The sequence below is a fragment of the Corylus avellana genome, chromosome 1 (assembly GCF_965113065.1).
Source record: "Corylus avellana chromosome 1, dhCorAvel1.hap1.2, whole genome shotgun sequence".
Lineage (NCBI taxonomy): Eukaryota > Viridiplantae > Streptophyta > Magnoliopsida > Fagales > Betulaceae > Corylus > Corylus avellana.
The window spans coordinates 13,063,844-13,089,446 of record NC_142490.1 but is presented as its reverse complement, the minus strand read 5'-3'; the positions used below and the strand labels follow the sequence as shown (position 1 = coordinate 13,089,446).

General features: G+C 34.3%; 2 protein-coding genes and 1 pseudogene across 2 annotated transcripts; 1 reads left to right on the top strand and 2 right to left on the bottom strand.

The window, feature by feature from the left end:
• Positions 1 to 804: 804 nt before the first annotated feature.
• LOC132169123 (ferritin-like catalase Nec2) lies at positions 805 to 2,342 on the bottom strand (annotated as a pseudogene).
• Positions 2,343 to 15,630: 13,288 nt separating this feature from the next.
• LOC148587956 (ATP synthase subunit O, mitochondrial-like) lies at positions 15,631 to 18,165 on the top strand (the record flags this gene model as incomplete). The annotated part of the gene is made up of 4 exons (XM_088513459.1): positions 15,631 to 15,774; positions 16,872 to 16,922; positions 17,702 to 17,945; positions 18,089 to 18,165. Coding segments are annotated over 4 exons (516 nt in total), but the record flags the coding sequence as incomplete, so codon positions are not given.
• A 3,289-nt stretch (positions 18,166 to 21,454) lies between these two features.
• On the bottom strand, positions 21,455 to 23,259 carry LOC132172024 (ferritin-like catalase Nec2). Its single transcript, XM_059583447.2, has 3 exons — positions 22,950 to 23,259; positions 22,593 to 22,818; positions 21,455 to 21,931 (listed from the first exon to the last, which is right to left on the bottom strand). The coding sequence occupies exons 1-3, from the start codon at positions 23,255 to 23,257 to the stop codon at positions 21,554 to 21,556; spliced, it is 912 nt and encodes a 303-aa protein (XP_059439430.2). The 5' UTR covers positions 23,258 to 23,259; the 3' UTR covers positions 21,455 to 21,553.
• Between the last annotated feature and the right edge of the window lie 2,344 nt (positions 23,260 to 25,603).

Here is a 25,603-nt window from a genome sequence, read left to right as displayed (position 1 = left end):
GAGCAACTTTTTTGGATTAAAAAAAATTAAAAAAACAAAACAAAAAAAACAAAGTGGATGCCAAACGGGCATCTTGAAAAGTTTGTACATGGGGTTTCCTCTTTTATTGGTATTTATAAGAAATTATAGTTATTTAGTGTTATTTAATTATTATAGTTAGGGTAGTCTTTGGTTCATAAAATACAACCAAATTAAAAATAATAAATAAATAATAATAATAATAATAATTTGTTTTGACCCCTTCCGATAAGACTTCCCCACTTCGTCCCTGGCTGTTGGGGTGGCTAAACCACTTCTTTTGAGCATGTTACATATAGATGATTTGGAGGTGGACGAATCATTCTCTTGGCCACTAATGACTAATTTTGGGGTGGATTAGTCACTCCCATTGGCTAGTTTGGGTGGGGTGACTGAACCATCCCTATAATAAAGAGGGTGCCGACCTTGAATCACCTCGATCTTACCACTCTAAGCCAAAAAGCTTTTCTTGTTGTCATGATTTGGACCATTCATTTTATTTCCGCGACATGCCATATAGCGTTAACATGTTCACTTTTCGACCATATAAATTTTTTTTTTAATTTTTTTTATTTTTTTTATGGATATGCTAACATGCACGTTATGAAAGGCTGAAAGCCCTTTGTAATTAAACGAACGCGTACAGACATCAAGAATTAAACCCCCAATAACGCGTTATAAAAGTCCTTTATAATAATTTATTTTTTATTTTAACATCCATTCTAAGCACATCCATGCATTTATTTATTCGTGCACCATAATTATAAAATTATTCATCATTATTTCCTAAGCTTTGTGAAGAAAGCTCATTGCAATGTTTCCACCTGCACCATTAGGATAAAAGCCACCAGATTTGTACTCACTGCCACTTCCATATATTATCCTCAAGATCTCTGGTGGAGTTCGAGCATATGACAGGGAATTAGAATCAGCGGAGAGGATGTTGCTGTTTGTAAGATGTTCAGCCCCAAGAAAGAGAGGTACTTGTATGCCTTTATCTTTGTTGCCACACATGCCCAACTTGTTTCTGAGCCCAGAGATTCTGTTTGTAAACTCTGCCACTGTCATGTTGTATGGCAGAACTTTTTGGTTAGCTCTCCCGTATAGTAGTGTTCTTATAACCGCATCCTGTCCGGTTTCCACGCCCAAAAGCGATGCAACGAACTACCAAGAAAGAGTGTTGATTAGTTATAGGGTAATATTTGCATGGTGAAAGAAAATGGTTTCAAATAACGAAGGAAAATAATCTTCACAAAATGTAAAATAGTTTATTGTAAAGTACTTTCGACTGCTCTACAACATCTCCAAATAAGTAAGTGTGAGAGATCTACCTGTTCAAGCTGGTCTTGGGCTGCCCAAATATCTGCCTTGCTAGCTATGCGGGTCTTACAAGGACCCTCTCGCAATTATATGTCCAAATATCAAGCAATATGACCAGATAATTTCATTGTATCCCAATCTCACACCCCAAAGGCCATCTATTATCATTCCCAAATGTTTTATACTAGTATTTTATGTTACTAATAAAATATATTTATAAGTTAATATGATTAAATGAAAATATAAGAAATATTTACTAATATTCACGTCGAGACAAACGATTTTTTTTTTAAATAAGTGATATCTTAAAAAGAGTGATAGAGGTCTTACACTTGAAGAAGTTTTGTTGGAAATTAAGGTTTGGAACGATGCCAACATAACCCACAAGTCCTACATAGGGGATCACATAAGATGCTAAGAGATAGTGTACTGAGTCCAAGTAAGGGTCGAATGGAGGGCTCAATTTGAAACCAACTGCTTCATCAAATAGTTTTGCAAAATTCTGAGGGCTAAGATCCAACAGCGGCCTTGGAATTCCCCCTATTGTTGTAATTATACCCCTGAAAAATCGTTGTCAAAGAGCATCAATTTATTAAATATTATTCATCTGCCAAAACGAAATGACTAGTCAAATTAGGGAAAATGGAGGTAACTATAAATTAGTAAATGAAAATCAAATATGTTTTTCCGTAGGACCTGATGTGACCAACTCCTTGATATCCAAATTCCTCAATAATCTGGCCAATCAGAGGGTCAAGGTTGACTTTCTTAGCACCGACCGGACGTGGACCACCGTTAGCAAAAGTTGGAGCGATGGTGTCAAGCCCTCTACCAAGTGCACCATGCAAGAAAAACTCAGCTTCAAGGAATTCAAGGTTAAGAGCAAATTGAATCCAATCAATATCATCGGCTACAATTGGCCCGCAGTGATTGGCAGCACCCATCACCTGGCTAACTTTCAATGTAATTAGAAAGATAAAGAAAAGGAAGAGAGCTCTGGCCATTGCTTCTTGCTAATTAACTTATAACTAAAGCAACTTTGGGTGGGTACGTATATGCATGATTGAGGCATTACCAAGTTATATAGAGACAAGTCTTGGAAGAGAGAATTTAGTCCGCAAAACTTTATGTCAATAGACCGCACGTCAAATTTGACACATGTGCCTCACAATATGAATAAATTATTAATTATATATCGGTTTAAATTTTTAGTACAACAAATGATTTAACATGATATTAGAATAAATGTGCTAAGTTCAATTTTTAATTCTATAGTTTACCTCTCATTATAATTAAATATGTCATGTGTTGAGTCTCATTTATTAAAGAGAAATTTGAACACATACATGGAAGCGAGCGCTCAAATATTAATTAAACTATGAAAAACTTCACTTACGCCCCCTAAAGAATAAGTGGTTTTGCAATTATAATCTCGAAGTTTTTAAATTTGTAATGTCGATATCTCATATTTCAACCCCTCTTTATTTCATCCCTTTTTTGTTAAAATATAAAAAATGCCCCTTAAAAAAAAAAAACAAAAAACAAAAAACAAAAACAAAAGAACAAAGTAAAAATTCAAAAATGCATCAAATTAAAATGTGAGCATTTTGGACATTTAAAAAAGCGAAAAATTTACTTAAGACTCCTGAACTACGAGTGATAAAATGACCTTTTATACTCCTTACATTTTAAAATTCTAAATTTACACTTAATTTCAAATCAAAAATTAAAAAAGAGTGAGGGTAATTTGGTCTTTTTAATGGTTTCCGTTAGGTTTCAACGACAAAAATTGACAAAGAGGGGTCAATTGCATCAAATTAAAAGTTCAGGGTGTAAAATTAAGAGTTTTTGAAATTTGAAGGGTCTTCTCAAAACGAGTGGTAATTTAGGGGTCCTAAGTGAAATTATCACTTTAAAAAAATGGGGGGTAAAATTAAAAGAGATCAAAACAAATGGGATACCAATATTGCAATTTTTTTTAAAAACTTCTAGATTATAATTGCAAATGTTGTAAATGATGTTTTTCCATTAAATTCTTAAATTCAATCATTCCTTAAACACTACGACAATGGGGGCCTATCATGAACAGAAAGAAAAAATTGTATCAACTTAATACAGCAAAATATTTGTCAATGAGATTTGTTACAATTGTAAATGTTTGATAATGATATTCCTCTGAATTGTCAAACCTCAGCTTATGCAAGCAATCGTCTCATCCTATACAATCGACTTTCTTATCATATCCAGAAGATAAATGTAGTAATTTTATGGTGATATTCATCAACACGTTCTAACTTTGTAAGCCTAGGCTTTTTCCGTGATTAGACTAGCCTGACGACATGAAAATTTCCCACTAACTCAATTGTCGGTGCAAGTAATTTATAGTTGCCCAAAAGTATATTTTTGGGCGGTCAGACCGCTCAGATAAGATGACGGGGTCACCTAAAAGACAAGAAAAAATTAACAAAATGACGGAGAGCTTGCTCCTATGCGTAACTTAATAAATTTATTTAACAAACGTTATTTTCTATGCCAAGTAAACTTACTTTTTTTTTTTATTATACAATTATTTTAAAGTGTTGATATGATAGTTCCATAAAATAATATTTGAATTAGTCTTGTTAAAAAAAATTAAAATATTAATTAAATAATTAAATTTGTTATTTCCTATTAAAGTAAGTTTTTTAAGATAAGAAATGCAGTAAAAAGGAGTGTGAATGGAATTCGGAACAAGGGCTCAGCAGCCCACGTGGAACAGTGGCAAACAATTAGGGAATTTCAAAGCAGCCAACCGCTGTTTGAGTTTATATATATATATATATATATATATATATAGCTTGTATGAGCTTGTTAAGTTAGTACTAAGATAGAATCATTCGCTTGCTTTTAGAAGGGTTTGTCTTTTCTTAATAATAATATAATATATATGGCCCCACCCATGTCTGAGATGGTGATTATTTCGTATTATACAATTTTCTTACAAATTTATGTGATATAATATGCGTAAAAAAAATTAAGGAAATTTAGTAAATAAATTTAATTATTTAATGATTGAGATGATTGGAAAGTCAATTTATAAACTTGCAGTAAAAATTATAATATGCATGAAAGCAATCTTTTGTTATTCCATAGATTTCAGAAAATTTTATGAACAATCTCAGATAGAGAAAGAAAACACAATTATGACAATCTTTTGTTAATAAAACTTGTCAAAAAACATTATCAAAAGGGTACATCAAGGCGACAAATCGTCTTAATTTTGATTTATTGGTAATTTGAAATGCGACTTTACATTTGAAAAGACTCTTAAAGAAGTCTAGTCCTCTTTAAAACTTTACTCCTTAATATTGCTTTTTTCCTATATGCCTACATATAATGCTAGTTGTTATCGGAGGGGCTTATTTGTAATAGGAGGAAGTACTTCAACTTCACTTTTTAAAGATTGATGGTATAAGTGTTAAAAGCGGTGTAAATTTTGAGTGTTAAGTGTATTTTTATTGATATTTAAATAATTTTGTATCAAATAGTCTTATGCACTTGAAGAAAGAAACATAATGATATAGATTTAGGGTAACTAAACCTCAAGAGTTTGTTAAGTTAGCCAACTATTGTTGACATTTTTCTAAATTTAATTGCAATTTGATTAGTCATTTGTAAATGATAAGGCAAATGCATCAAAGATTTTCTTTCTTTTTTTTTTTCTTTTTTTTTTTTTTTCATATTTGCACATTTTTTCTAGGTATTCTTTGTTTTTTGTTTGGGTTATATACACTTCAACCCCCTCAACTTTCAGCTGTTTAAAAAAAAAAAAAAATCATGAACTAACATGTGTAACACTTTTTTTTTTCTTTTCTAATCAAATTGGGAAAGGGTTACAAGTGATCAAAATACCGAAAATGGGTGGGCTCCCATACAATAGACCCAAACATAGAAATCAACAATGCAAGTAACCGGAACAAAGTAGGAAATGAGCCAAATAATTAACCTGCATAAAGCGGTTTTAAAAGCAAAAAAAGTGCAAAAAGAGTCATAAACCTAATGAGATTTACAAACCCTAATTACAGGTGTAAGAACCACCCCATGAAGTCCAAACCCATCTACACTCCTAGCAAAGAACAACATTGACCACCCGAAGGAAGTCAATATAGGGAAGGCACTGGTCAGATCCGAATCTGGGACCGATGGATAGGTAGTACTGTCTCCGGTCTCCATTACAAAAATAGACCTTAAATACAGAGGGAGACTTGAAGAAATTCGTGGACCTAACTCATCTCATAAAAATCAGGGTTCCCCATTCATTAAAAACATGCTCAAGATCTTGCCCACAGGCAATGTGAGATTATTCCTCAACACCCTCCCTCACATGCAAGCTAGTATTTTTTCTGATCCTTGTCACGGGGTAAGTAATGTGCACCCCATTCATCCTGTGGTAGGCTCTGATACCGTGAAAAAATTTGTGCGCCTCGCCTAACTCATCTTATAAAACCGGTTCAATAAGATAGGAGTGTCAATTCTTTATAAATAAGACTAAAACCCACAAAACCCTAGCAAAACAACAGGAAATACATAGAAACAAAGGAGAAAACTGAAAAATAAAGACAACAAGCTGAAAAGCAACAAAAAACCCAACAACCAACAATGGCGGCAGTGATGAAGATGGAGGAGCGGCCGGAGGAGTCCACTGTCCAGGGCGTGGTGGACACGTGTTGGCGTGTAAGATCCACACTCAAGTGTGTGGAGCTCACGCTCCGATGGGTGCAGTGCTTGCGGCGGATTGCAAGGTGTCGATCGAAAGCTGTGAGGCTGGCGATGGTGGTGGAGTGGCTTGTGTAGGCCCGAATCAATCTGAGGAAAGTAGATTAGATTTTTAGAAAAACCCATCTATGAACCAAGGAAGATCCGGGCTGCATCATTGTGGATGGCGGGCGGCGAGTGGCCAAACAGGGAAGGAGGAGTGCAGCCTAGGGCAGCGGAGCAGTGGACGGCGGGAGATGGAGCAAAAACACTGTGAGGACGGGCAACAAAAAAACAAGTAAACCAGAGAAGAATAAACGGAAAGGGGGAGGGAAGGGATCCCTCCTCCCCAAAAAACCACACGAATGGTGGTGGTAAACCTCACAAGGAGGTGGTTTGTATTCTCTACCTAGCTAGAGAGAAGGAGGAGCTTCTCTCACTAAAATGAGAGAAGCAGAAAATGACATGTATAACACTTGAATATATCAAACTACCATTTTGTTGCAATTAAGCAACTTTTTTGTATTCTTCCTAAAATACACACAAATAAACAAAAAATTAAACGAATTTATAAGAATAAATAAATTTAATTAAATACTAAATTACATAGAGTAAGGTTCGATTAGTATAGAAAGAATTTGCATGAAATTTTGGTTTTTAAATTTTATTTTTTTAATTAAAATTTTATTTTTTAAAGAAATATGGATATTTTTTTAAATATATATATATATATATATATATATATATATATATATATATATATATATATATATGACAAACAGTTACTTAATTACAACAAAATAATAATTTAATGTATCTAAATATCACACCTATCGGTCCCTAAATTTTTTTTTAAAAGACTTAAATATATGTTATTTAACCCTTTCTTTTTGTTACTTGTTTTACTGTGTCAGAATATGCTTTTAACCTTTCGACTACCGCAATGAGCATAATTAGTACAATACTCCTTTGACTCCTTTTAACCTTTCGCCCAAGGCAATGGGCAAAATGGTTTAGTCCTACTTCACCTACTCCTTGTCGTTTTCACTTTGCTTACCTAACGTTGTCAGCCATTAACAACCATTGACTAATAATAAGCCGCAATCCTCTAATCAAACCTCAAAATTATATTATATTGACTTTTTATTTTTATTAACCAATTATATATATTTGTGAGACATTATAAGTCAAATAATAAAATTATTTATTAAAAACTGTAGGCTAACTTGACCCTAGTAGCTCAATCAGCTGTGGATCACACCTCATGAAGCGGAAGTCACTAGTTTGAATTTCCTTTCCTTTCTCTTGTGTAAACCTGTCAAAAAAAAATTATAAAAAATATAGACCAGTCCTGTACGCTGTCCACGTTTGAATAAAGTGGTTTTTATTTATTTATATGAATTGAATAAAGACATGGATTCAATGTTTCATCACACGCATCCAAAGTGTTGAATAGCATTGCAACAGTCATTGCAAATAGGCCAACACCAACTACCCTTGATCTGAAATTAAGTAATTAAATCCATAATTAACAACAAGCAATTAGAATCTATAAGTCGGCGAATCTCTCTCCTTTTCCCACTCTGCAAGGGTTTCTTCTCCTAACAGAGAGTGCCGCATAGGAAGAGGAGGAGAACTTCAGATCTTCCCCTCCTCCCCTCATCCTTTACTGCCTCTCATCTCCCTCTTCACCTTATGAGCTAGACTATTTACATGATACTCTCTAGCTCCTTGTGTGGTGTTTTTTTTCCCTTCCTTTCCGCCTCTTTCTCCTCCTTTGTCCCATATTTTGTTTTAGCCATTCTCCTACGACCCCTCAACTCAGATCCGCCAAGTCATTTTCCGGTTTTAGCCTGGCTCTTGGATCGAACTGGTCTAAGCCCGATCTACGGTCTCCCGTCAAACCCACATCAACTCGCACTCTTCCCAATGGCTCTCTGGCTCCGTCTGTGTCCATCGCCTCCTTGTATCACTTTCCGGTAGCCTTGCTCTGAGGCCTGTTTTCTTCCGGTGTCGCTTTCTATTTTTGTGGTTTTTTGGCTTTTGTCTCATTTTTCCTTGTATTCCTTTTCCAGTTTTTCCCTATTCGTTTCCTGCTTGTTTTTTTTCTAGTGATCCACATCATGCCACATGTTAGATCTGTGTCAAGTGGATGCCTCATCATCAACACGTGTTGGATCGTGTGACACGTCATGACAAGTGTCAGTCTAACAACAAAAACAACAACTTGGGACAACTAGGATGTACATTTGAAGGATCATCCTCTTCAATACCAAGGAATCCCGGATATATATGCTATGGGAAATCTTGAATATTCCATATCGAAGAACCCGAGATCCACCATAGGGAATCTCAGGTATACCACTATAAATTCGGCCGCATCTGGAAAAATAGGATAAGCTTCCAAGATATGCCACAAATCCTGAAATTCTTGGGATCATGCCAATCTCAAAATTGTTGGAAACTAATTATTGACAACGGCTACAATCTCTCCCATAAAAGGAAAAGCCATTCCATGTAAAAATGGTTCTACTTTAGCAAAAGAAAAATACTAGTTGTTATTGTCATAATTTCTTCGGAGCCCATAACTAACTTAGGCATTGAAGCTATTTCATCCTGGCACATCACAAATAAGCTCTTATGACTACCTAATATATGTTAAATCCTGTCTTCAAGAGGTAACTCAATTGGTTGAGACCATGCACTACAAGAATATAATTTTTTTGCTACGGACCATTAGTAACGTGTATATGGTGTTAACACGTTACTAAAGTGTAGTAACATGTCTATAGCAACGTGTTTGACGGGTGGTTAAATTGGACGTAACTATTGCAACTTTAGTAACGTGTCAAACTGTAACACGTTACCATTTGGTCACGTGTCAGAGTCTGACACGTTACCATATGTGGTAACGTGGGAATTATACCACGTTACCATGTGTGGTACGTGGCAGCTTCTGCCAGTTACAATTTTGTAACGTGATAGATTCCTGCCACGTTACAAAATTGAGATGGAAAAAAAAAAAATTTTAAATTTTCTCCGTTCGTTATACCTGATATTCGTATATCCAATATGATTCAATAATCCAAAATCCAATATTCAATCAATTAATCCAATACCACAATTAATCCAACAATCCAACTATAGCTTCTCTAATCCAACATATATTCGATCAATTCAACTATATATATATATATATATATATATATATATATAACCACAATCCAACTACATACCACAATTAATCCAACACTAAACAAACACAATTAATCCAACACTAAACAACGCAATTAATCCAACTAAGGTTATACACAAATACAAAAAACAGAAGCCTTCAACAAACACTACTCTGACCAAAGCCAAGTGAACATCATTATGACCATTATCTCCCGGCTTCTCCGCACTAACTGCAAATAATAAAACAATGAATCAATTAGCTAATTGACATTTGTGATATAATATTGTCAACTCCTAATAGGTAAGTGAGAAAACAATCGAATAATTGTCGAATAAACAATCGACATACATACATAAACAACCTCGACATTTGTGATATAAATATATGCAAGACCTATGCATATATTTGCACGACATACAAAAATACATATACATTTATTCAATGAGGCGGCTTCAACAAATATAGTAAGATTAACTATGCAAAGCTCCAATCACAACCAAACCAACTAGGAACAACAAAGTAGATTAGTTTGAGTTTAATGTATTCACTCACGGGGTGCCTGAACGACGGGTATAATGTCTTGACAAACGAGACTTCTGTCCAGCCTGCATCTGGAGTTGGATTTCATTCTGATCGTCGTCCTCAGCTTCTACTCTTACGTCATCTACACATGCATATTACGTTGCAATTGTGTTATGTACAATTGTGTCTATAAACGACCAAAGTTTATTTACCATACAAAATTACTAGCTCTTAAAATGGTATTCATCTCGTAAGATCACAATGATACTCAAATAGAAACAATAAGAATATATGCATTGCCTATTCGGCTATCAACTAAGGATCTCACAATCACTCGTGCTGGGGACTCTGCATCTTGCAGATTCCTGATTGTTGTCACCTCCGGCTCCGACCCCATACGTCTTGACCCCTCAAGGCTGCAAATCCGCGCCTCATACGCCGCCATCTGAGCAGCCATCTGCTCAGCTATCTGAGCAGCCATCTACTCAGCCATCTGCTAAGTCACCCGCGCGGTCACCGCCGTAGTAATCTCCTCACTCTGCTGCGCCAGCCTTGCATCCATTTGCTCCTTGTGCTTCTCCCTCTTGCCTTCAATGGCTCTTTCGAGTTCTTCACGCGAGACCATTGTCTCGCCACAGTTCTGCGACTGTGCTTGGGACGGTGTATAATATGAGTGGATGGTGCCGCGTGCAGGCAAAATGTTCTTGCTGACCCCACGAACATGACCCACATACTCAGGCTTATTGTCGTGCGCCTGAGCATAAGCGTCATCTGGTGTCCACCTAACCGTCCTTTAGGACCCATCTACCTGTTCCGCAGGGTCATTTTCCAACAACTCCTCCACCCACACACTTTAAATTGTACAGATGTACAGTAGCACTCAGCTTGCTGTGTTTGGTCTTATGATGAAGCGGTTTGTCTGCATGTTTAAGTAATTTCTCGTACCTTCATACGTCACCTCCATCGGCTTCGTCATGCACAATGTCTTCTTCCTCGCCGTGCACCTCAACCCGAGGCTCACTATTATCATCTCTGACTTCGTGCATGCCGAATGCATCACGCAACATGGCGTGCATATTTCCACCCTGTTCAGTGCTTGCACTCGCAACTGTTGCAGGACGTGATGCATTCGAGACATCAACGGGAGCTCTAATAGGCCTCTCGCCATGATAAATCCAGTATGTATATTGGGGCCACATTCCTTTCCCCACTGTCAGGTGGTCGTATACCAAACTTGGAAGGTGTCTCTTGTTACAGCGACACGTCTTACAAGGGCACACAATCAGTTTGTCTGGAGTGTCACAGTTCCGAACTGCGAAGTCCACAAACGCTTCACATTTGTCTCTGTATTCCTTTGTACCCCTAGACTTCTTCATCCAAATCTTGTCCATAGTGTTACTACGTATATTAGAAACATAAATATATAAGATTTACGCCAAACTTAAACATAAATGCATTACTATGGCCAATGGGGACCCTAACAGTAAATAAGTAAAACTAGATTCATTACCTTTTTATTATTCTTTTCTTTCCTTTTTTTTTTTTTCTGCTTAAAATTGACATGAAGTAAATTTCCAAACCTTGAACCACATTATAATACAAAATTAAAAACATTTTTCATGAGTACCGTACTTAAAAAAAACATCTACGTTCGTTGTTTATTTAATAACATGTACTCTAATATAAAGTTGCAAAACCTAAACCAAATTATATTAAACAAATTGAAAAGGTTGTAATTTGTTAGGAGGACCTAAATAAAATAAATTTAAGTTATGTTTTTGTCGCAATTTTTAAAAAAATATAAAGTTACATAATTTGAACTTCATATGGGGACCCTAAATGTAATTCATCTAACTAGCTACGTAGGTAGTTTTTTTTTTTTTTTTTTTTTTTTTTTTTTTTTTTTTTTTAGCATTATGTATTTTTTATTATTATTTTTGTAATCATTTATATAAATGATTTCTATAAATCTATTTTCTACATTTTATTTATTATATAAATGATCATTTATATAATAGCTAGGTTTGTAAAACATACACAAAATTAAAAAAATTTACCTAATTTCAAACTACTTACCTAAAGACGTGTCTATAAATATTTTGCATGCATGCTCATCTTGAACAATTCTACATTTCTACATACAAACATAGGACACTAAAAATAATATATAATTCAAACTAAATTAATAAGTTAATTAGCTAACAAAAAAAAATTGAACATATATATACATATACAATATTCTATAAACCAATACATTACAAGAATCAATTTTATATACATATACAAAATTTGAAATATGCATTACTGCAGAGAATATATCAATATATACTTAAAAATTAAAAACTATCTATATATACTTAAAAAAAAAAATTATATATATATATATACCTGATAGATGGCCGGATCGGAAAACACGTGAGAGGTGATGAGTTGACGGCCGAAGAAGAGTTCGCCGGTGGAGAGAGAAGACAGTGGTGATGAGGTGGCTGCCTACTACAAAATCCGAAGAAGAAAGTGGAAAATGTGAGAGAAATATTGAGAGAAGGTGACTAGAAAATGTGAGAAGAAGAGAGAAAAAATTTTCAAGGCAGGGGGGAGGAAGCTGCACTGGGCGGGGGAGAAGAAGATAGCTGGCCAGGGGAAAAAAAGAGAAAAGGAGAAGAAGAAGAAGGACCATGCGCAGGGTCAGAAGCGCATGGTCCCGAGGCTAATAGTAACGTGCCACATAGGCACGTTACTCTTGTGGTAACGTGCCTATTACTACAAGAAACTGACTCATCACTATAAAGTCGCCCCTAATACTCAACTATTAGGGGCGACTTTTAAAAGTCGCCCCTAATAGTTAATTATTAGCGTCCACATAAAAGTGGACGCTAATAATGGGTCGAAAGGTTGACTATTAGCGTCCACTTTATAGTGGACGCTAGAAAGTCGACCCTAATATACACGCGGGAATTATTAAAGGGGAGCGAAAAAATTAAGGGGCAAAAAAAAAACTTTTAGCGTCCACATTAGTCGACCCTGATAGTACACCAATAGCGTCCACTTAAGTGGACGCTAAAAGCTAAAAAAAAGAAAAAAAAAAAAGAAAAAAAAAACAAATAAAAGATCAATAGGGTCGACTCTCAAAGTCGACCCTAAAGGGTACGTAGAAAAAATTAAAAATTAAAATTGATGAGCAATAGCGTCCACTAAAAGTGGACGCTGAAGATGCATCATTAGGGTCGACTTTCAAAGTCGACCCTAATGCTTAACTATTAGGGGCGACTTTATCGCCCCTAAAGAGTAGGTAAAAAAAATTAAAAATTAAAATTGATGGGCAATAGCGTCCACTAAAAGTGGACGCTGAAGACGCATCATTAGGGTCGACTTTCAAAGTCGACCCTAATGCTTAACTATTAGGGGCGACTTTATCACCCTTAAAGAGTAGGTAAAAAAAAAATTTAAAAAAAAATAAAAAATAAAAATTGATGAGCAATAGCGTCCACTAAAAGTGGACGCTGAAGACACATCATTAGGGTCGACTTTCAAAGTCGACCCTAATGCTTAACTATTAGGGGCGACTTTATCGCCCCTAAAAAGTAGGTAAAAAAAATTAAAAATTAAAATTGATGGGCAATAGCGTCCACTAAAAGTGGACGCTGAAGACGCATCATTAGGGTCGACTTTCAAAGTCGACCCTAATGCTTAACTATTAGGGGCGACTTTATCACCCTTAAAGAGTAGGTAAAAAAAATTTTTTTTAAAAAAATAAAAATAAAAATTGATGAGCAATAGCGTCCACTAAAAGTGGACGCTGAAGACACATCATCAGGGTCGACTTTCAAAGTCGACCCTAATGCTTAACTATTAGGGGCGACTTTATCGCCCCTAAAGAGTAGGTAAAAAAAATTAAAAAAAATTAAAAATTAAAATTGATGGGCAGTTTAGTGGACGCTAAAGACTCATCATTAGGGTCGACTTTCAAAGTCGACCCTAATAGTTAAGTATTAGGGTCGACTAAAGAGTAGGTAGAAAAATAAAAAAATAAAATTGATGGGCAATAGCGTCCACTAAAAGTGGACGCTACTACTTAAGTATTAGGGTCGACTTTGAAAGTCGCCCCTAATAGTTAAGTATTAGGGTCGACTTTGTGGACGCTAAAGAGTATGTAGAAAAATAAAAATAAAATAAAATTAATGGTCTAAAAAAAATGAAATTATAAATTATAAATTATAAATTTTATAAAATTTATAAAATTATAAATTATAAATTTTCTAAAAAATAAAAATAAACTTTTATAAAATTATAAATTTTCTCTTAATTTGAAATTAAAACTTTTATAAAATTAAACTCTAATAAAAAATGAAAAATTAGTTCGATCGAACATTCAGTTCAACTCTAAGCATTTTATATTATATTAGTGTATTAGTTATAAAATGTTATTTCCCAAAAATTTACCTCCGATAATATGTCATTATTTATTTTATATAAATTATCAGATATTCGATCGATCGTGATAGGATCAAATGATTGATCAAACTTCAAACAAATTAAAGGTTCGTTCAAACATCCGTTTGGTCCTAGTGCATTTGTTCGATCGATCATGATAGAATCAATGATCGATCAAACTTGAAACAATTGAAATTGAAGGATTGATCGAATATCCGACCAATCATAATGAATTAGTTCGATTGATCGTGAAAAGATCAAATGATTGAAACAATTGAAATTGAAATTGAATTAATTCGATTGATCGTGATAGGATCAAATGATCAATCAAACATCCGATCGATCCTAATGAATTAGTTCGATTGATCGTGATAAGATCAAATGTTTGATCGAACATCCGATCGATCATAGTGAATTAGTTCGATTGATCGTGATAAGATCAAATGATCGATCAAACATCTGATTGATCATAGTGAATTAGTTCGATTGATCGTGATAAGATCAAATGTTTGATCGAACATCCGATCGATCATAGTGAATTAGTTCGATTGATCGTGATAAGATCAAATGATCGATCAAACATCTGATTGATCATAGTGAATTAGTTCGATTGATTGTGATAGGATCAAACATCTGACCAAAAATCCGATCGATCCAAGTGAATTAGTTCGATTGATCGTGATAGAATCAAATGATCAATCAAATGTTCGATCGAAAATCCGATCGATCAAACATCCAATCGATCCTAGTGAATTAGTTTGATTGATCGTGATAAGATCAAACATCTGATTGAAAATCCAATCGATCCTAGTGAATTAGTTCTATTGATCGTAATAGAATCAATTGATCGATCAAACATCCAATTGATCATAATGAATTAATTAGATTGATCATGATAAGATCAATTGATTGATCAAACTGAATACAATTGAAGGTTCAATCGAACATTCAATTGAACTATAAGCTTTTTATATTATCTTAGTGCATTAGTTATATTATCTTTGGATTTTGTATTGATCTTATAATTAATTATAAGATAAATATCAACTTAATGATTTTTATTATAAAAATTTATTAAACGGAAATTATTAGTTAATATTATAATAATAAAAATATTTTACAGGAGAAAATAAAGAAAAACAAAAATAAATAAAATAAATAAAAATTAAAAAATTATAAGTATAATTTTTTTAAAAAAATAAAAATAAATTTGAGGCTCATTAGTCGCCCCTATTGAGTGCGAAAAATAAGCGCCATCCAGTGGCGGGGTATCTGAAATTTTCGGATCAAAAATTTCATAAACCGCGTCTTTTTTTTCCCCAAACCTTCAAAACACCAGAATCCTCCCTAACACCCCTCTCACTCACCTCCCTCATCACTCTCACTCTCAATCTCTCTACCGCTGCTCTCCCAAACTTTGACCGACGAAAGCTTTCATACAAGGCTTTGCTGAGAAGCTGAAAGAGGGAGAGAGAGAGAGAGAGGGAGAGAGAAAGGAAGAAAGAGAGAGGGTGGATCGTTCGGGGAAGCCAGAGAAGAAAAAGAAAAAGAAGGGGAGAAAAATCCTCGAGGTAACCTCTTTAAACTTTAAATTTTTGCAATTTTTGTGTTAATTTTTGGGTTTTGTTTGATGTGCTTGTATCCATTGCGAATTTGGGGTTGGATTAGTGACTGTATTCTTTCGATTTTTTGGTAGTGCGGTTTTAGTTTACCCTCGGTTTGATTGCCGAGAAAGTGGAGGGAAAGATAAATGCTATTTGGGTATTTTGGTGTTTGATGTTTCTGGTTCTGAAAGATGGAAAATTTGTTATTGATTAAAGGATTAATGGTTCATTAACAGACAACCTAGTTATTTTATTTATTATTATTATTATTTTGGTTTTCATTTGATGTGTTTGTTTCTGATGTGGTTTAGGGTTAGATTAGTGACTTTATTTTGTCAAGAGTTTGCAATGCAGTGTGGGTTACTCTCTGTTTGGTTTATGAGAAAGTGGTTGATGTTCCTTGTTCCGAACGAGGAGATGTTTATTGACCAACCAAATAATTGTATTAGAAATGGGTGCCAAGTTATTCATCAAAAGGAAAAAGGGTGCCAAGTTGATTTCTTGTTTCAACCAAAAAGAGAAATCCTTAGTTCCTTAGCAAAGAAATTTGTGATTGAAGAAGTTGAATCCTTCTATCCTCTGACATATTCTCAGTTATTAAGTTGGCTTCTCGGCTTTTCTGTGCAAAATGTGTCAATTAATGTATTTGAAAACATGTCAATTTGCATTACCACTGCAGGGTGAGAATTAGTGATATATTTAATCTTTGTTGCTTTTTCAAAATCAGCAAGGTCAATAAGCTATAATCTTTTATTAATGCTATTTCTTCTCCTAAATTTATATGAAATGTTAATCATTCATTGACGGCCCATTTTGTAGACCTTAATCACAGTTATGTGCTAAAGCTGTTATTTCTCTTTGATGTTGTGAGGAAGTATCTGTGGATAAATCAGTCTGCAGGTGTTAATATGTTAAAGCATTTTCTGTTATGAGGTTTTCAAAGAGTGCTTTGCTTGATAAAATTAAATTACAAGTTCCAGTTAATCAAGTCTATGCATTTGTTTGCTTAATTGTTCATTGTGTTGTTTGTGTGCTGTCTAATTAGTGGCCATTCTTGCATGCAGTTCTCAAGGAATTATGCCACTACCACTAGGCAAAAGGAAGAGAAGGTTAAGGTAATTGAACTTGTTAGCCTTCAACACGTTCTGGGGTACTTTCCAATATTCTAAGCAAATATTTTCTTTTCATACATTATACATATATGCATGTGTTTGTGTTATTTTGAGTTTCATACCATATGGTAGACTTCGAAGAAAAGAATTGTTTTGAAGGACCAAATATACGTTAAAAAATATATGATAATTTTTTGCTCTATATTTCCTCATTGTGTGCTTTGTTCTAGTTGTTTGGGAGATACATGTATCAGTCTTACAAATTTGCCCTGCATCAAACATTTACGTTGATTTAAGTGGAACATAGTGATATGACTAAAGAATTGCAGTTGAAAGTGAGATTATTCACATATTTATTAATGTTGAAGCTCAAACATATATTCTGATTTGGGGAATGATAGCTGGCACGTAATACTGACCAAAATTTCACCTTTTTTTTTTTTTTTTTTCTCTCTCTTGGCCTATGTTAAATTTTTTTTTTTTTTAGTGTTAATTTAGCTATTAAACTTATGCATGTTCAGAAGCAAATGTAAGGTCTAACCACTTGCCCTTGTAGCGATTGGGGAGGGTGAAGGCTACCCCATTAGGTAGCCTGCCATTATTGTTTGGTTTTAAAAAAAACTGTCAATACTCAACAGATCTTACATAGATGTGTAACTTCACACATGTAGCACACAATGAAATTCAGTTTACTCTCTATTTATTGTTTTCGTATTTCGTGTCAGATCCCATCACATGGATTTTGTTTTATCTTGCTTTGTTGCTTCTCCTTGAAATTACAGGTGCCTCTAGCTATGTTTGGGGGATCTGGTAACTATGCATCTGCATTATACATAGCGGCAGTAAAAGGAAATGCTCTGGAAAAGGTTGAGTCTGAGCTTCTTGACCTTGTAGAGGCTTCTAAGAAAAGTCTGACCTTTGCTCAGTTCGCAAAGGATCTCTCAGTCCCAGCAGATACAAGAGTGAAGGCCCTCCAGGAAATCTCTGCTGAAGCTAAATTTTCTGATCTGACAAAGAATTTCTTGGGTAAGAAGAGTTGTACTTTGTGGTTGAACTCACGATTTTACTGATTCTATGCATTATGCTGATTCATAATTTAAATGCATATTCTTGCAAGAATCTGACTTAGACATACTATGATGTATGCAATCCTCTGTAATTTCTTGTAGCTTTGTTGGCTGAGAATGGGAGGCTGACACATATAGATAGCATCACTAAGAGAACATTACCTTGCTTTACCTTATGAGGATATATAGTACTTCTATCTAACACAAGAGCTATGTGCCATGACCCTTCAAGATCACATATCTAAGCCATCCTGCAATCCATTTAATATGCTCATTCAAACATTTGATAATATTGGTGGTTGGAGTTTTGTTTTCATGATGCCCTTGCAGATATTTCATCAACCGATTGTTCTAGTTAGTTATTCCTTGGTTGCTTAATCTGTGGAAGATAAATCTTACTATTTCAGACAACCAACCTTAACAATTTGTCAATCAATTCAAAGAGTTCAATAAAAGAGGAGGCTTTCATGTGAACAAGCATGTCAGAAGGAAAAGAAAGAAAGAAAGAAAGCTTTAAACGAACTATATGTACATTGATGTTTTGAATTTTTTTAGCCACATTTATCTTTAGTTTCACTCAAAACAGAGTACAATATTTTTACTCATGTCATGATTAATAGATAAATTGTTCAGGACACATTCAATAAATAACAGGATCCAGTTATAGGAGGCAGCTTGCTTTTGACATACACAACTAGCTATGTTGCTCCTCTCCTTTTGCTCATAATTAACATGTATTAGTGGGACTGTTATTGATATATGTTAGAAGTATTGTGGTTAGGAGTTAGCCGATATATGTTACTCATACCAGTGTTCCCTGGTTCTGCGATCGATCGCACTCATCGCAGTACCAGAGGGTTTTCAAGTAGGTTTTTTATATTTTGCGATTGATCGCACTCCAACTGCGATCGATCGCAAAATGTCGAAAACCTACTGGTACTGCGATCGATCGCACACGATTGTGCGATCGATCGCAGATTATTTTTTTTTAAATTTTTTAGGACCATTAGGGTCCACTTTGTGGACGCTAATAGTTAATTTTTTATTTTATTTATTATTTATTTATTTTTTTTTTTTTTAATTTTTGAGGACCATTAGGGTCCACTTTGTGGACGCTAATGGTTAACTATCAGCGTCCACTTTGGTTTGGACGCTGATAGTTATTATTATTACTTTTTTTTTAAGGACCATTAGGGTCGACAAAGTGGACCCTAATGGTTAACTAAAAGTGGACGCTAATGCTTGTCTATTATGGTCGACTTTCGCTTCCGTGCACATCATCTTTAGGGTCAAAACATTGTGACTTTTAGGGTCGATAAAGTGGACGCTAAAAGTAATCATTAGGGTCGACTTTTAAGTGGACCCTGATAATCAAACATTTGATTATTAGGGTCAGACTATTAGCGTCGACACCTTTAGGGTCGAAAAGTCGACGCTGTTGGCAACAACGTCCACTTTAGGACCTTTAGGGGCGACTTTGAGTCGCCCCTAAAGACCTAATTTCTTGTAGTGTATGTGGCACGTTACTCTTTTTGTAACGTGCTATGTGGCATGTTACGTTTTTGGTAACGTGCTACACTGGTTGTAACGTGCCATGAATGGCACGTTATTATTTATATAATATATTATATATATATATATATATATATATATATATATATATATTGCTAATTTATATATACTTGCTAATTTATTAAGCTTAATAATTAAGCTTAGTAATTGATAATTAATTAATTATCAACTTATTATATATATCAACTTAATTATACGTAATATTAAATATGCGTAATATGGCAAGCATATATATTTCCACCATGCATGTTCAGGGCTTACATCGGCCAGTTTTCTTAATTTGGTTAATTAATTGATAGTGCATATCCTGACTATGAAATAAAGCATGGTGTTAGTGTTATAAAGCTGATAGCGTCTAGCATGCTTGACACATAAGTAGTGATGCCTATAATAATATTGTAAAACACAAGCACTAATGCATATTCTTTTCGAGAGGCATATCTTAGCCATATCTTTTTTGGGTTCTGAACTTTCAATAGAGACTCACATGCAATCTAGAGTATGATCTGCCTGCCACATAGTCCTAATCTCCAATATTTTTTTCTCATAGTTATTAATAATAGAATGAATTAATGTCAACAAAATTGTATGATTGTTTACAAGATTACACTTGTATAAAAAATACACTTCTCATCTAGCAAATAATGTAAAGAGTGCCTGAAAAAAAATTTTATCATCAAATTTCTGAAAATTTTTTATTTTTTAATTTATTTAAAATTTTAACCAATTTTTAACGTGTAAGATTGACACGTTGCCAAATGACAACATGTCATAATGCCACGCTACCATATGGTAACGTGTCATTATAACACGTTACCATAAGATAACGTGGCATTTTTGCCACGTCATTATATGGTGACGTGTCAAAAATAATACGTTACCAATAATAAGTGTAACGTGTTGTAGTTTAACACGTTATAATTTAGAGACATGGCAAAAATTAATGAATAGTTGCCACGTCACTAAACCCAATTTTTTTTGTAGTGATGCTTAATGAAGCGGAGGTCACACACACACACACACACACACACACATATATATATATATATATATATATATATATATATATATATATATATATATATATATATATATATATTATTCTCCAAGTCAACTAATTCTACTAATCCCATGCACACGGAACAGGAAACCAAACAACCAAATAAAAATTTCCATGAACCATTAGAAGATCAAAACGCAACGTGAAAGATTAAAAGCAACTGAGCCCCACCAACTCTACTTGATAGAATTCAAAACATTTTAGTGTTTTGAATTCTATTGTTTAATTTTGTAATAATATTGTATTCTTAACACAATATTGCCGATTCACCCCTATCAACTGATTTAGGGGTGGCCGAACCACCTCTACAGTTAAGAGGAGAGATGGTTCGGCCACCCCAGAATCACTCATTTCCACTACAGGCAAAAAAGCAATTCTTGTTGTCATGATCTAGGTTGTTCTTTTTAAATAAATAGTCAAAATAAAAATGTATTATTGCACCGAATTTCAATCAAATAACATTCGGATTATTAAGAATATATTAGCTCAAATGGCTAGGTTAATATCATTTGGATCCCTTGAATTTACTGTCTTTATGGGGATCCACAAGAAATATGTAGCTCAAGTTCACCAAGGTCAAATTATTATTTGGGAGGTACGATGTTCAAATCATTGCCTACCGTTTATGTGTTTGTTTGTACTGCCTTTTTTGTTTGGGCTTTGTTGTTGAGGTACCCACCTTGTTATTGTTGTTCGATCCTATGTAACTCATTTCCTTTATTTGAATAAAAAAAAAAATGTTATACTCTTTCGACCTAATAAACTTTTTCTTAATGCATGTTAATGGAAGTCCTTTGTAATTAAAAGAACGCGAACAAACGTCAACAAATCCCAATAACATGTTATAAAAGTGCTTTATAATAATTTATTTTTTTATTTTAACATCCATCTATTTATTCGTGCACCATAATTTTAAAACTATTACTTATTATTTTCTAAGCTTTGCGAAGAAAGCTCTTTGCGATGTTCCCAGTTCCACCATTAGGATAAAAGCCACCAGGTTTGTACTCGCTACCACTTCCATATATTATCCTCAAGATTTCTGGCTGCGTTCGAGCATATGAAAGGGAATTAGGATCGGCGGAAAGAATGTTGCTGTTTGTACGTTGTTCAGCCCCAAGAAAGAGAGGTACTTCTATGCCTTCATCTTTGATGCCACACATGGCCAGCTTGTTTCTGAGCTCAGAGGTTTTGTTTGTAAACTCTGCTACGGTGATGTCGTATGGCAAGACCTTTTGGTTGCCTCTCTCGTATAGCAGTGTTCGTATAACTGCATCTTGTCCGGACTCCACGCCCAAAAGCGATGCCACCAACTACCAAGAAAGAGGATTGATTAGTTATAAGATGATGATTGCATGATGGAAGAAAATGGTTTAAGTTTGTGGGCTATGTGGTAATTTAACATGATATCAGAACGAAGGTTCTGAGTTTGACCCTTATTTTTGTCATTTACCTCTCATTTCAATTAAGAAGTGTGAGAATATAATTAAGGTCTCATTTGTTTTAGCATAAAATATTTGTTCGGAAAAAGTTTTTTTTTTATTTTTTATTTTCTATTATTTTTTATTTTTTATTGTTTAGCCCAACTCAACTTAAAATGCTTTAGCAAACCATGGAAAATAACATTCACAAGCCGTAAAATGGTTTTCACTTCTTATTTGCATAAACTATTTTCCTCCACTTTCTCACATTCTCAGACAAACAATTGAGAGAGGACCCCTTATGGGGTGCCCTACCTGCTCAAGCAAGTCTCGGGCAGCCCAAACACCTAGATAGGTGGCCTCCTAAGGACCCTCTGACAATTGTTTGCCCAAATTGCAAGTAGTATGCATGGATAGGTAATTGCACTGAATCTCAATCGCACTTGCAAAAGCCTTCTTCTATTCTCACCTTTTAAGGTTTTATACTAATATGATTGAATGAAAAAATTATATATATTGAGATAAATAATAATTTAAAAAGAGAGTTTCTTACACTGCGAGAAGTTTTCTTAGAAAGGTTTGGAATGGTGCCAACATAACCCACCAGTCCAACATAGGGAATCACATAAGATGCTAAGAGATAGTGGACTGAGTCTGAGTAAGGGTCAAATGGAGGATTCAATTTGACACCAACTGCTTCGTCAAATAGTTTTGCAAAATTATGAGGGCTAAGATCCAACAGCGGCCTTGGAATTCCTCCTATTGTTGTGATAATAGCCCTGACAAATCGTTATCAAAGCACATCAGTTTATTGATCATTATTTATCTCTTATTTCCTATTAGAATGCAAGCATGAATTTCAAGAAATCTCAACAAAAATGAAGGAGATTATAAAGTAAATGAAAATCACCTGAGATGACCAACTTCTTGATATCCAAATTCCTCAATGATCCGGCGAACTAGAGGGTCAAGGTTGGCCTTCCTAGCACCAACGGGAGGCGGACCACCATGAGCAAAAGTTGGTTCGAAGCTATCAAGCCCTTTACCAAGTGCACCATACAGGAAAAATTCAGCTTCAAGAAATTCAAGGTTAAGAGCAAATTGAATCTGGTCAGTATCATTTGCTACAATTGGCCCGCAGTGATTGACAGCACCAATCACTTGGCTAACTTTCAATGTAATAAGAAAGAGAACGACGGCGGAGAAAGCTCTGGCCATTGCTTCTTGCTAGCTTTGTACGTTGCACGACTGATGCATATCAGCTTATATAGACAAAAGTCTTGTGTAAGAGGGTATACTCTGCCCAAATTTTATGCTCAATTGACCTCACATCCAATCCAACAGGTGTCTTTTATAATATTAATTAAATTCTTATATTTTAATATTAAAATATTAAATAATTTTAAATACCCATTTCTCATTTGACTATCATATTGCTGGTTGATGTGACGGTGTCCAATCATCAACCATAACAGCCGAGTGATATGAGTGCATTGAGCTAAGAGGTGACTATATAAATTTACTCTAAAATATTAGTTAAATTATTTAATTCACTCATTTTTAATGCCGAAAAATATGTGGCCGAGATTTGTTATAATTGTAAACATTAATATATATGATAATGATGTTACACTGAAATATATATTGTCAAAACCCAACTTATGCACGCAATCGTTTCAACCATATATACGATGAAGTTTCATATATATCACATCAGAGGCTGAATATAAGTGTAGGAATTTTATAGCGATATCCACGCACATGTTCCAACTTTGAACTTTCTAAGTTTAGGATTTTGTCGTGATTGGATATAAGCCAAACGTCGTGAAAATGTCCCACTAACAACCCATATTACAATGAATTAAACAATTTATAACTCCGTTGCCGGTGCATTGTTATTATTGGACGTAGAAATATCTGATTGGATATTATGATGGGAGTAATAAAAAAAGAAATATAATAAAAGAGAGAAAATAGAGTGGAAGCAGAGAATCAGTCGTGAGCTATATTTTTAAGCCATGTTTGGTTTGTGAAATAGACAACTGGAATGAAATGGCTATTTCGATGGAATAATCATTTTTTTGTTTGGTAAGGGCTTATTCGTAGGAATAGTTATTCCTTAACGAATGAAATATATTTTTCAAAAATTCTCATATTATTTTTTAGGTTTTTTTTTTTTTTTTTTTTAACGTAATTTTGATTTAATTCCAGTTAGAACATTTGTATTGTTACTAAACTAAGGAATATGAATAATTATTTCATTCTACTCTCCTTTATTCCCAGTAATAACTAGTCACTTTTCTAATGGAATATGCATTCTGCGAACCAAGCGAGTAGCATATTTAAAGAAAAATGCTACACATCTCAAATTTTTTTTTCCAAAAGTTGGTTCCCAAATGATGTGTCACCATCCCATGAATTGGTGACGCACTTCCCAAAATAATAAATCTCATAAGATGATGACACATTATTTGAGAACTAAATTTTGGGAAGAAAATTTTGGATGTGTAGCACTGGTCCTATTCAAATATTGAATTGATGTGTTATAATAGTCTATAAATAGAGGACCTAGGGGTGATAACAAGAAATCTAGACTAATAGGGTAAGAAATAAATCCTAGAATGAAACCTAATGATAGAGAATATAATAAGGCAACTCAAATTTTGGCCCAACCACCCCATGATGGTGGATTGGCCTCCCAAAAAAATAAAAAAATAAAAAAAGGAGGAAGGGGTGGCTGACTGGCTGCAGCCACCCCATGAGGGATGAGGGTGGTTCAGCCACCTCACTCTTTCCATTTAAGCGGCCAAACCACCCCTTAATTTTATTTAGAGAAATGGGTATCAAATCTTTTATCAAGATATAATCATTTGAGATGATGAAAACAATTAATAAAAAGAACCTTTGGATTTTTTTTTTTTTTTTTTAGAAAAAAAAAAAACAATATTTGTAATAATTAGAATGGGTACATTTGGTTTTTCAATTGCCAAAGTGAGGATATTTTCGGAAGATTTCGGTCAAATTTTGTTTTTCTATTCGTTCTATTGTACGTCAAAAGCTAATGGAGGGACCTTTTTTTTTTTCTTTTTTCTTTTTTCTTTTTTTCACAAAATAGTAATTTGATGTATCCAAGTGTCGCACTTGTTAATTCATGAAGCTTTTCTGAAAATGGCTAGTAATTCAGGAGGCTTAAATGTATTTAACCTTTAATACTAAATTAATCAACCTTTTGAATTTTCTGTCTCTTGGAGAATCTATAGAAATACACCTCAAGTACACCAAGTAGTAGGTTTTGGTTAAGATGGCCACAAAAAATGTGGTGCCTTTGATTATTAGTCAAAATGAAACCACCACATCAGGATTGCTGTTGAAATAGGGTTCCTTGATGAATAACATTCATACAACAATATGATTGCTAACATGAAAACAAAATATCGATCCAATGATGAATAACATGTCCTTCAAAACAGCTTCTCATGAGCAACATCTAATTATGAAGTGAATAAAGACATGGCTTCAATGTTTCATTACACGCTCTTTTTTTTTTTAATGATTTTATGATGG

Coding starts and splice junctions, on each gene's coding strand:
- LOC132172024 (XM_059583447.2), bottom strand. CDS start 23,257: ATGGCCAGAGCTTTCTCCGCCGTCGTTCTCTTTCTTATTACATTGAAA. Junction 22,819..22,949: donor CAAGAAGTTGGTCATCTCAG/GTGATTTTCATT, acceptor ACGATTTGTCAG/GGCTATTATCACAACAATAG. Junction 21,932..22,592: donor CTAAGAAAACTTCTCGCAGT/GTAAGAAACTCT, acceptor CTTTCTTGGTAG/TTGGTGGCATCGCTTTTGGG.